This window comes from Arctopsyche grandis, chromosome 4 (genome assembly GCF_051622035.1).
Source record: "Arctopsyche grandis isolate Sample6627 chromosome 4, ASM5162203v2, whole genome shotgun sequence".
NCBI classification, from domain to species: Eukaryota; Metazoa; Arthropoda; class Insecta; order Trichoptera; family Hydropsychidae; genus Arctopsyche; species Arctopsyche grandis.
Window position 1 is genome coordinate 23670267 of NC_135358.1, and position 11807 is coordinate 23682073.

Here is an 11807-nt window from a genome sequence, read left to right on the forward strand (position 1 = left end):
AACAGGAACAAGAGGAACAGGCTTTTCCTCCCGTATTCTGCGCGCGCACATTAATACGGGAGCAAAAGCCTGTTCCTCTTGTTCCTGTTGTATCCTGCTCGCGCAAATCAAGTGAGTATGTACCGTTTACCATGCACTCTTTTTACATACCTCCTTTACATTTCACATAGTTTTCGTGTAAGTGGTAACTTTTTATATCTCTTATCCGATCGTTTTCATACTTTGCCATATTGCTCATTTTGATCATCAATATAAGTTAAGGTATCATCCGCCATTACGATGGTGAAAAAATATCGTATTATTTATTGATCTTTCGATTTTCAATCTTTGGCTTCCGATATTTGCGTTTTCCGGCATTTCACATTCCGGCCCGTGAGGTAGACCCATATACTATATATAAAAACAATGTCTCGGTAAATATGTATATAAATATGTGACGGACAACGGGCGCAGTATGGTGAATTTTTTTTTTCTTCAGTTTTTTCGTTTTTTTCATTTATTTAATTTATTTCATTTTTTTCAGTTTTTTAATTTTTTTCAGTTTTTTAATTTTTTTCAGTTTTTAATTTTTTTTGTTTTTAATTTTTTCAGTTTTTTCATTTTTTCAGTTTTTTTCATTTTTTCAGTTTTTTCATTTTTATCATATTTTTCATTTTTGTGCTACGGGCGCCGGAGGCGTCCGGAGCACTGGGGGCGAAGGCCCAGGGGCGCCTGAGGTGCCGGGGGCGTCAGGGGGGGAAGGCCCCGGGGTGCCGGAGTCACCGGGGGCGAAGGCATCGGGCGTCGGCGCCGCTGGGGGCGAAGGCGTCGAAGGTGCCGGAGGCATCGGGGACGCTGGGTTCGTATTCACTTCGTAATTTCTAATTCATGCATCAATTTCTTTCCGAAACCAGTCAATTCAATATCTTTAACTTTATTTTTAGTCGAGTTTCAATTTCTTTTCGAAACCACCCGTTGAAATCAACGGGCCCAACACTAGTATAATATATAATTTCGAAAGAGACTTTGTATGTAAATAAATATGTAATGTTGGTTGGTAATATCGAAAACGAATCGAAGCTTCGATGACGATTCGATATTTTTTTTTTTCGATTCAAATAAATTTAATAAAAAAAGAAATGAATATTTGCTATTACATAGATTCGCCATGTTTAAGCTGTTTATATTACAAATACTGAGCGAAGCCGGGTAAAACAACTATTATTAAATATATGTAAGTTGTTGTCAACTTTTAGTCTACATATGTAGTAATTGTGTAATTTTAGACACTAACATTCAGCTAATAACAGTTAAATGGTTAAAATTCCTCATCCTAATCTGTTAATTATGTTTTGTAGTGTAGATATTTTGGTATATTATACAAAACGATCCAAATAGATAAATTGAAGATAATAAGGAAATTTGGCATATTTGACTTTAAAGTTTACACAGTAATTTCTAGGCAAGATGAAAACTGTCAATTTTTATTCTCCGAAAAATTAATTTTAAATTCATTTAAAGTTTTTTTCCACATTTACGTCTGATGGTTACTATGGTTTAAGTAAAAAATATGTAGATTAAATGATTCTTAATAACATTAAAGATCCATTAAATGAAGTTGCATAAATAAAAAAAGATCGGATAAGAGATATAAAAAATCACTACTTACACGAAAACCATGTGAAACGTAAAGGAGGTATGTAAAAATAAATTGTAATTGAGTAAATAATAAATATAAAAGATGCATTGAAATTATTTATTATGAAAATGTAACATACATACATGAATAATATTGAATAATCTATTAGGAGTTTGGTGTGAAATAATTTATTTCAATTCATTTTTTTCTTAATGTGACAAAATCATCTGTAAGTGGATTAAAAGTATTGACTCGCATACAATTATAATTTTGCTCGATGACTTCAATCTTGCTTTCAAATAATTTAATATCATCCTTCTTCATATTTATAATGAATTTTCGACTCTCAATAATAAGCACACCATCATTACTCATCACATTCATAAGACATGAGTCAACTTTGTCGACGAAATTTTGAGAAACATACAACACGTCAAATCTTCCACGAAATTCTTCTTTACATGTAAAGTTATTCAATGCTGATGGCGAATGAAAAGATACAGTAACACCTTCTATATTTATCGAAGGCGAATTATTTAAATCGTATTCTGAAACTAATCCACCATCAATCTCTTCGCTCATTTTTGTATCCAGTTGAGCCGTAGTAACCAATCCTAAATTGTGATTTTCGATTTTAAAGATGTCCGGATCAAACGATTTCCTCGATTGCACTTCATACATCATCCTCATAATATTCCTTTCACTAATATCTGTAGATCTTTTAACATGAACTCTATTAGACACTTGCATCATATATTTATCGATGCAGTCCAAACCGAAAGCAATGTACGGACCGGTAATAATATCACCGATATAGCCCCGGTGGCAAAACTCATCTCCACACTTTAACACTCCAGCTGCTAGTGTATAATTTGGTCGACACACTTCTACTTCCAACCAAGTAAAAGCCACTCCAGTGTTTCGAAAATGCTTAAACTCTTGCAACGACACAACGGCACCTCCAATATCTTTAAACCTCATGTTATAATCCCAATCAAACACACCAAACTTGGCATCATATCTAGTTCCGAGAGCAGCTCTTATCCTTTTGTCCCACAATTCACAAATGTTGAACTGATTAGTGTTACCCTTTCTCCAAAACTGCAACAACATTTCAATGTAGTCCCGTTCCCGATATTTAATTCCTTCAAAAGACACATTAGGAAGCATTTTAGCCATGTAATCCAAATCGGTTATCATTTTGATAATTTCTTTCGATTTAAAAATCATATATTTAGATGTGGATTGACGTATTAGTGTATTTCCATATATTTCGAGGTACAACCGGGTTTTTTCCAGAAGACCTAACTGTCGAGGGTTCTCTAGTGCGATCGATAGAAGCATCAGTTGCCGAGCAATCAATTCAAGACAACCCTCGATAATGTGAAAGTTTATTCTTGTACATTTGTGGCGATACATCTGTGCAATCGTTTTCAACACATGTCTTCCATCACAACCTCCGATCAATATGATGTTGAGTTCACTTTTATCTATGTCAACATACTTTGTATACTCTTCCTGCAGATCCAAAGCGGTGGTAAGTCCCCAATACATGTTGAAAATGTTTAAATTAAAGCAATTGCAATATGCGAGACGTCTGTCAACTAGGTCAAAGTAAACAATTGGTTGCTAAGATAATATCTAATTCATGTATCATATTATTTATTGATCGCAGACAATCATACATTTTTTGTACTTATTTACAGAATACATAATTACGAAATCTACATATTTTGCAAAAATGTAATACAATATACCTGATTGAGGTTTAGATTTTGTATTATGATTTCGGACACACATTTAACTACATTCTTTGTATGGGCATATAACAAAAGTTAACGTCACAATATTCGAATATGGTACAAATGGTGATCGGAAAAATGCACTCGAGATATTTGCACTCTTGAGACATCCAAAAATTCAAAGATGCTTTAGGAGAACCAACGCAATAGAATTCCACAAAAAAGCGTCAAGGGGTATTTGAATGTTACCAGAGGCTACCAACTTTTTTCTGTGGAATTCTATTGCGTAAGTTTTTTAGAAGCGCCTTTGAAAATTACGACTTCTCGAAACTGCACCACTATTCAGTGGAATTTAGTGCATATTTCCAGGAACTGGTACAAATTTACGTTAGTTTATGCACATATTTATCTTCACATAGATGTGATTGATTAAGGTTGTTCCAAAGTGGTGGTAAGTCCCCAATGCATGTTGGAAATGTTTAAATTAGAGCAATTGCAATGTGCGAGACGTCTGTCAACTAGGTCAAAGTAATCAACTGGTTGCTAAGATAATATCTAATTCATGTATCATATTATTTATTGTTCGCAAAGACAATTATACATTTTTTGTACTTATGTATTTACAGAATACATAATTACGAAATCTATTTTGAAAAAATGTAATACAATATACCTGATTGAGGTTTAGATTTTGTATTATGATTTTTACAAATATGTATTACATTATGATTCAAATTTCAAGGGAGATTCTCTTCTTCTCAATTTTAAATTTAATCCACCGACAGGAGTTAGAATAAATGAATTCTTCTCAAAAGAAAATGGTCTAATTTCTTTCTTATCTATTGTTACAACGTATTGTGAGAGGATAGCGACCAGACCCATTCGTGCCATCAGAGCACCGAAACGATTACCTGAAAAATGTATAGATAAAGATCACTTTTAACATGTCAATCAATGTAAGGTAGTAAAATAGTAGCAAATTGACACATGACCTATTTTGGTAATGTTATGACTGAAAATCTGGGGCAGGTCAGAAAAATTAAATTCTCATTTTTAAGCCAGTCAATTCACTCTAAGAGCTATTTTGAAACCAAAATAAGTGTATATAAATTACCCATGCACATTCTTGGTCCTTCACCGAATGGCAAATGAGCGAAGCGGTGTCGTTCAGCTTTGTTTTCAGCTGAGAATCTGTCAGGATCGAATTGCATAGGATTCGGGAAGATATCCGGATCTCGATGGATTCCAAGCATCGGAATCATCAACGACGTACCTTTGTCGATGGTTATATTCGTTTCCGGAATAGTGTAGGTTCTTGTGCATACTCTGAGTAAGAGCGGTAGAGGTGGATACATACGCAAAGCCTCTGAAACGTCATAGATTAAAAATGAGAAAACATAAAGAATATTTTGTATACATATTGCAAAGCAAAATCATTGATGATAAACAATTTATATGTACCAAAGTTCATGCAAAAGGTTAAAGGAAATAAAATACTAATAACACTGAGCAACAAAAAAATATAACTAATCAATCTTTACTAGATTTAACCCACTAAATTCGAAAATGATAATGATTTTTGTTTGTTTGCTCTTGTTTATCAGATATGAGCGTTTAAAGAAAATTTTTGTTTTGCTCAGTTTAATTATTTATTTTTCTGAAGTAAATTATTATAAAAAATAAATACCTTCTATGACTTGGAATAAATATTTCATTTCTGTTATTGCTTCAAACGTTAATTTTCCGTCATATCGAGTAACGACTTCGTCTATTTCGTTTCTGAGTTTTTCTTGGATGTTTGGATTACGAGCAAGTTCATATAATGCAAAACTGGCAGTTGTAGAAGATGTTTCTGCACCATCAACGAAAAATACGAAAAATTGAGCGGCCAAATCGCCGATTGACATTGAATCATCATCTTCAGTTTCAGCATCTGAATTGAAATTTTATCTAATATTGGAATAGTAATTTACAATAATATTATAAAATAAAATAATTTAAAATGCTATTTATAAAAAAAATAGATGTTTTTGTTGAGATATTTATGAATTTATTACATTCTGCATAAATCAAAAACATCTGTCATGAAGATTTTATATGAAAGAATGTTAATAAAAAATTTATGTTTATATTCATTCATACCTACTTGTTTTCCTTGTTTTTCATACATTTCACGATCATCTCTAAGTTTCATCAGCGTTTTCATGTAATCATTTCCATAGAGGTTCTGCTCTTTGCGATATTTGACAGCATCTTTGGCTGCTTTCATGAAGAACTCATTCACATCATTTTGATACATGCTGACTTTCAACTTTTTGACAATCCAAGGAGCCATCAGAGACATTGACTGAATAATAGAACGGAAGAAGTTTAAGCGTTGCGACTTCCGACTCATCATTCGGAATGGACTCGATTCTTCGCTGATACTTTTACATTCAATTCCGAACACACAAGTACCAATTACATCAGTCGTATATCTCGATAAGAGCTCTTTTAAATCAACAGCATTTCCAGCTTCAATGTGTGGCTTTAAATACTTCTGTACTTCAATAGCATGGTATACGAGCGTATCGAACATTACCTTCATTTTGCTCGATGTGAAAGATGCTATGAGTTTGACACGTAAGTTTTTCCAACGGTTGCCATTGACATTGAATAAGTGACCTTCCAAAGGCTCGGATTCTTCATGGTGCACCAGGCCATGATCAGTGAAATGTATGAAATCTTTCACTAAAATATTCTTTGCCAATTCTAAATCGTTGACAACTAAAGCGCACTTGTGAGCTAAATATATGCCAACAAAAGGTTTACTTTTCGTTTCATAGTAAATCTTTTCGAATTGTTCGCCGATGTGAAGAGTACCATCAAATAATTCTTTAATGTTGCCAACGGGAAACTGAGGTGGTGGACTGTAAACGCCTAGTTGGGTCCAATATGTATATCGTTTCCGGAACCACAAATATACAACACCGATTAACGTTAGTAACAACGCAGCAAATTCAATTAACGTTGATTGAAACATTAAACCCATATTTTAATGAAGTATTAAGCCCAATGAGAAGTGCACGTCTGTGTGATTTGAATGAATCTTATTGTTAAAGAGCTGAGTGTAAAATTTTCCTTATCGACAAACACTATTTAAATACTTTGTGTCTTGACCTTTTAATAGCGATAACAAGTATGTAAGTATGTATGTTAATTTTGTGACAATCTGCAAATATTATTATCTTATGTTGTATTAGGAATAAAGTGACAATAAAAAATGGGATTTTATTAACTCAAGTATAATTGTATTTCATATAAAAATTCGAAAAATATTAATTTCCAATATATGTACATACATATATATGTATATACATATATATGTATATATATTATGCTTATATAGTCGTTCAGAAACATTACTATATAAATTAAATTTATGGGTATGTGTACATATACATTTAGATAAATAAGTAAACATACAGATTTATGAAAATTTGTAAAAATATTGATATTAACATTATTAAATTCAATTTCTTGTCAAAATAATCAAATACAAAGAAAAAAATCAAAACTAAATTGTACTTTTGTGTTGGAAATATTTAAAGCTTAAATAAAAATGTATTTTTTCTATAATTTTTGCACACAATAAACAAATTAGCCAATAATACATGACATTGAATAGACTTTATATACCATCAACATAAACATTAAACTACTTTCTTTGTATGGGCATATAACAAAAGTTAACGTCACAATATTCGAATATGGTACAAATGGTGACCGGAAAAATGCACTCGAGATAGTTGCACTCTTGAGACATCCAAACATTCAACGATGCTCAAGGAGAACTAACGCAATAGAATCCCACAAAAAAGCGTCAAGGGGTATTTGAATGGGGTCTATGTGACGACACAGAATGTTAAATTACAGAAAACACAAATATCGGAAGGCAAAGATCGAAAATCAAAAGATGTTAAGTCGAAAGATCAAAAAAAAGGGTGCATGGTAAACGGTACATACTCACTTAATTTGCGCGAGCAGGGTACAACAGGAACAAGAGGAACATGCTTTTCCTCCCTTATTCTGCGCGCGCACATTAATACGGGAGGAAAAGCCTGTTCCTCTTGTTCCTGTTGTATCCTGCTCGCGCAAATTAAGTGAGTATGTACCGTTTACCATGCACCATTTTTTTTATCTTTCGACTTAAGATCTTTGCCTTCTGATATTCGCGTTTTCTGTAATTTAACATTCTGTCTCGTCACGGAGACCGATTTGAATGTTATCAGAGGTTAACAATCTTTTTCTGTGGAATTCTATTGCGTAAGTTTTTTTGAGCGCCTTTGAAAATTACGACTTCTCGAAACTGCACCACTATTGAGTGGAATTTAGAGCATCTTTCCGGGAACCGGTACAAATTTACGTTAGTTTATGGACATTTTTATCTTCACATAGATGTAATTGATTAAGGTTGTTCCACCAAAATTGCAAACGATGTTTGTGAATCAATTTGAACCACGGTGAAATTGGCGCCTCGAATTTAGAAAGTGTCCTAAAAAATTTTCCGAGCATAAATAAATGTACAAAGTTACATATGAATATTGTAAAAAACTTATTACATTAAACTTACTCATCCAATTTCTCCTTTTGAACATAGCACACTTCAGTGATTTCATCTGGATTTGGATCTAAGTACACATCTTTTTGTAAAAATAGTATATAATCGATTTCATGTTCACCCCATTTTCCATCACCGGCGTGATGATAATGTATGCGAGTCAGTAAATTGAAATCAGTCGGAGATATCTAAAAATTGAATATTAATCGAAATTCGAAATCGACATAATGATAAAAAAAAGCGAATGATGATAAAAAAAAACCTGCTCGACTGGAATTCCAAGTTCATAATTCAATCTGCGTTGAGCTGCTAAAAAAATGTCCTCTTCTTTGTCTCCAATCCATAATGGATGGCTACAGCAAGCGTTTGCATACACATTTGGAAATGTAACCTATTACAAATTAAATCTTTCATACAAAATATAAATGAATTTCGTAAATTCATATTAAAAAAATACAGACTTTTTTGTTGCCTCTCCGTTGCATTAACATTTCACCTTTGGTATTAAAAAGAAAAACACTGAATGCTCTATGGAGTGGTATTTCGCCATTAGCTCCAACTATGTGACACATTCGTTTCGACGCTGAGCCAATTGTATTGTCGGCTTCGTCCACTAATATACAATTTTCTTCATCTAGAGCAGCCTCCTGAACGAATTATAAATAGGAAATATAATTTAATTACCATGTGAAATAGTGAAAATATTTGTTCCTATATAATAAAATATATTAAATTAATATAGAATTATAGAAACACCTCTCACATATCACATAGTACATATATTTCAAGTTAAATATACTATGTGAAGCGGTCATACCTGTGAAACATCTATATTTTGAACAGCAAACGTTCGATAAAACGTTCCTGTAAGTTGATTTTTGAGATGGTGTCCTAACTTACGAGATATATTTGCCAAAGACATCTGAAAAAAAAATCATTTTTTTAGAATTATGAATAATACACACAATAAGATAGAAAAGAAACAGATGATTATATAAATTGGTCAGAATGACGTTTTAAAATATGATGTATGTACTTTGAACGAACAATCAGCTAATGCAAAAGGAGGAGAGTGACTGAAGTACTCGCACCGAGTTAGTTCTTTATATAGTACTTATCTTGAGAATTTATGAATGTATTCCACATACGAAAAGGGTCAAATAATTTAAATAATAATGACTCGTCGAGTTTTGTCGAAAAAAATAGCGTACAATGAGAGCGTACTCTTATTTTCATTTAAATTAGTCTTTAGTTATACTTGATGTTATCACAAGTAAATCGGCAAAGGTTAAAAATACAAAGAAACGCTGACACATTCAAACCTCTGCAGAGATGATGTGTTTGAATTATATTATAGATGCAAATAATTCTTTCAAATAGACGAGAGGCCTCATACAAATTATTCAAATTTTTTTTAGAAAATAAAGTAAAAACAGTCTATATATACATCGAACGAGTGAGTATTAAATGCAGCAGTCATTCATAATACTTCAAACTATTGGGAATATTATATATTTTATATGAACATACATACAAAGCGAGGCAAGGTACGTATATTCGTTAGCATACAATTAAAATTAATTTGATATCAAAATCATTATATGGAAATTACATCAGATCTTTTCGAGAAATATGTTCTCAAAAAATTAATGTTAATACAGCAAAAATTTATCAAAATCAATAGAAGTAGTTAGATAATATGTATATAATTTGGAGATAGATATAAAATAAATTAAGCAACTATACTGACTTCGCTTCAAAGGCTACTTTCGAATGACAACGTGTTCGAGAGACTGACCGGAAAAATCGTTGATTATGTGGGTTACGGTAGCTTTCAAAAATTACAAGTATGTTAAGAATGCGGCGTAACCGCTTTTCCAAATATTCAGTAGTGATCACGTCATATGAACTTTCGGTAACATAAAACACCCTTTAAAATGTCTTTATATTGCATTTAGATGCAACCAAAGTTCAAAAATAGCTCGGAAATATGAAATGACGTCTAAAATGTGAATTAAAAGTAAGCATGCGCCACGGCACTTTGACACATCGGTGTTGCTACAGCGAAAAATCTTTGGCCGTAGCACGAAATTTTGCGTTGTTTTACAATTATAAAAATATTTTTTAAATACTATCTTGGAATAAAAATCAGATATGTGTTATATAATCCTGAAGCATTTAAAGTTTCATTGATTTTAAGAATCCATTATTAGTTGACACACATTTCCAACATTCTCGTATTCATATATTATATATCTTTGTGACGCTACAGGTGTCGCACTGTTCATGGGTATGCTAGCGCGATCCCAAATTCACCTGTACTGATAATGCCCCACGTTGGGACAGGTGTAACGCGTACATGTGTGGCCGTTTCCAATTGGAATATACCACGTAGTTGTTCGCATCACGTTTGTGGACGTTCTGGTGGGGTGCCACCTGGTACCTCCCACGTTGGTGGAGACGATGGAAGGGAACAAGTGGACTGGCCTGGACGTGTCGTAGGGGTTGTATGGAGTTCTCAAGCGCAGCCAGCAGTAAGAGCTGGCGGGAGAAAAGCTGGATACCCGGTTACGAGATCCTTCCTCTACGTAGACGGCTTCTGACTGTTCGTCAAACAGTTGCGTATGAAAAGGGCAGGAGTTCCACGAACTGTACAGCTACTACTGGGCTCAACCGCACGTGGATTCCTCGGCTCACTCTCAGGATGCAGCTGGGACAGGGAGAGACTCCAATTGTTCCTTGGAGGTCTGATGACAAGAGAGAGAGAGAGAGAGAGAGCGCGTTTCCTCTCGCGCTCGCGGAGATCTATCTCTGGGGAGTGGGGGTCGTTCGGTTTAGCAGGATGCCAACCTAACCATTACCATAGCTGCCAACTGAAGGGACGATGAGGAAGACGTTGTGTTACATCTTGTGGTAATTTGGGTAAAATTCAATCCATTCGTTAAATATTTCATTGTATGTGTATAAAACCGTATTAAAATTTAAATCATAACACGCTAATTATTATAAATAAAAAAAATCACAAAAATCTTTATTTTCACTGAAATGTTTTTCGGCATGAAATATGTCTATTCATGTGCGCGCGCAGAATACGGGTGGAAAAGCCTTTCCTCTTGTTCCTGTTGTACCCTGCTCGCGCAAATTAAGTGGGTATGTACCGTTTACCATGCATCCTTTTTTTTGATCTTTCGACTTAAGATCTTTCGATTTTCGATCTTTGCCTTCCGATATTTGTGTTTTCTGTAATTTAACATTCTGGCTCTTCACGTAGACCCATATATTGTTTGTGGCTTTTTTTATACATTTGCGCTCAATTTGTATCGAAAATGCTGTCATAGCTATTAGTATTTTTACTATATCTATGCACGTAGTAACAAGAGATGAAGTTTTGTGATAATGTGAAAATTCGAATTCGAGATTTTGACTGATTCGAACTCAGAATCGATCACTAATCACGTTTTCATGATCTAGAAAAAAATGCGTGTATGTGTGTCTTCGTATTTTGGGAATTTTTTGAGCACCGTTAGTGCTATCGAACTGAAACTTAGTATCGGTTACTGAAATAATTTTTTTCAAATTTTTAAGTTGACCGGAAATGGTACCTCCCCTTATAGGTGTCCTCTTTTTTAAGTTTTTGAATTCAATTATCTCCCAAACCACTAATTTTATTATGACAAACTGTAAACGTATTTATTCTGGCGAGAAAGTGAATGCTTGAGTTTTAATGTTTGACATTTTCGGTTAAACTGGTAGCTTAGCACTAAACAGAAAGAATATTCGAAAATACTTGGGTTAGTTCTTTTAGACAGATTTGTGTACATTCATTTCTTAATTTAAATGTACGTAG

General features: G+C 33.5%; 3 protein-coding genes across 7 annotated transcripts; all 3 read right to left on the bottom strand.

Annotated features, from left to right (window-relative positions):
• Positions 1-1718: 1718 nt before the first annotated feature.
• Positions 1719-6554, bottom strand: LOC143911039 (cytochrome P450 6a2-like). Its single transcript, XM_077429752.1, has 4 exons — positions 5503-6554; positions 5048-5293; positions 4475-4726; positions 1719-4271 (listed from the first exon to the last, which is right to left on the bottom strand). The coding sequence occupies exons 1-4, from the start codon at positions 6389-6391 to the stop codon at positions 4084-4086; spliced, it is 1575 nt and encodes a 524-aa protein (XP_077285878.1). The 5' UTR covers positions 6392-6554; the 3' UTR covers positions 1719-4083.
• Dnaaf3 (Dynein axonemal assembly factor 3) lies at positions 1817-4079 on the bottom strand. Its single transcript, XM_077429760.1, has one exon. The coding sequence runs from the start codon at positions 3170-3172 to the stop codon at positions 1817-1819; it is 1356 nt and encodes a 451-aa protein (XP_077285886.1). The 5' UTR covers positions 3173-4079.
• An 81-nt stretch (positions 6555-6635) lies between the features above and the next one.
• Positions 6636-10040, bottom strand: Idi (Isopentenyl-diphosphate delta isomerase). 5 transcript variants are annotated; one of them, XM_077428741.1, is made up of 6 exons: positions 9806-10040; positions 8778-8882; positions 8422-8607; positions 8223-8351; positions 7973-8148; positions 6636-7894 (listed from the first exon to the last, which is right to left on the bottom strand). In XM_077428741.1, the coding sequence occupies exons 2-6, from the start codon at positions 8880-8882 to the stop codon at positions 7762-7764; spliced, it is 729 nt and encodes a 242-aa protein (XP_077284867.1). In that variant the 5' UTR covers positions 9806-10040; the 3' UTR covers positions 6636-7761. The 5 variants fall into 5 exon arrangements, with proteins under 5 accessions (XP_077284867.1, XP_077284868.1, XP_077284870.1 ...); XM_077428742.1 differs by having other exon boundaries at positions 9711-10025; XM_077428744.1 differs by having other exon boundaries at positions 7545-7894; positions 9890-10022.
• Positions 10041-11807: the final 1767 nt, after the last annotated feature.

Coding starts and splice junctions, on each gene's coding strand:
- Dnaaf3 (XM_077429760.1), bottom strand. CDS start 3,172: ATGTATTGGGGACTTACCACCGCTTTGGATCTGCAGGAAGAGTATACA.
- LOC143911039 (XM_077429752.1), bottom strand. CDS start 6,391: ATGGGTTTAATGTTTCAATCAACGTTAATTGAATTTGCTGCGTTGTTA. Junction 5,294..5,502: donor AAAACAAGGAAAACAAGTAG/GTATGAATGAAT, acceptor ATTTCAATTCAG/ATGCTGAAACTGAAGATGAT. Junction 4,272..4,474: donor AGGACCAAGAATGTGCATGG/GTAATTTATATA, acceptor TACATTTTTCAG/GTAATCGTTTCGGTGCTCTG.
- Idi (XM_077428741.1), bottom strand. CDS start 8,882: ATGTCTTTGGCAAATATATCTCGTAAGTTAGGACACCATCTCAAAAAT. Junction 8,352..8,421: donor AACGGAGAGGCAACAAAAAA/GTCTGTATTTTT, acceptor AATTTGTAATAG/GTTACATTTCCAAATGTGTA. Junction 7,895..7,972: donor CAAAAGGAGAAATTGGATGA/GTAAGTTTAATG, acceptor AAAATTTTTTAG/GACACTTTCTAAATTCGAGG.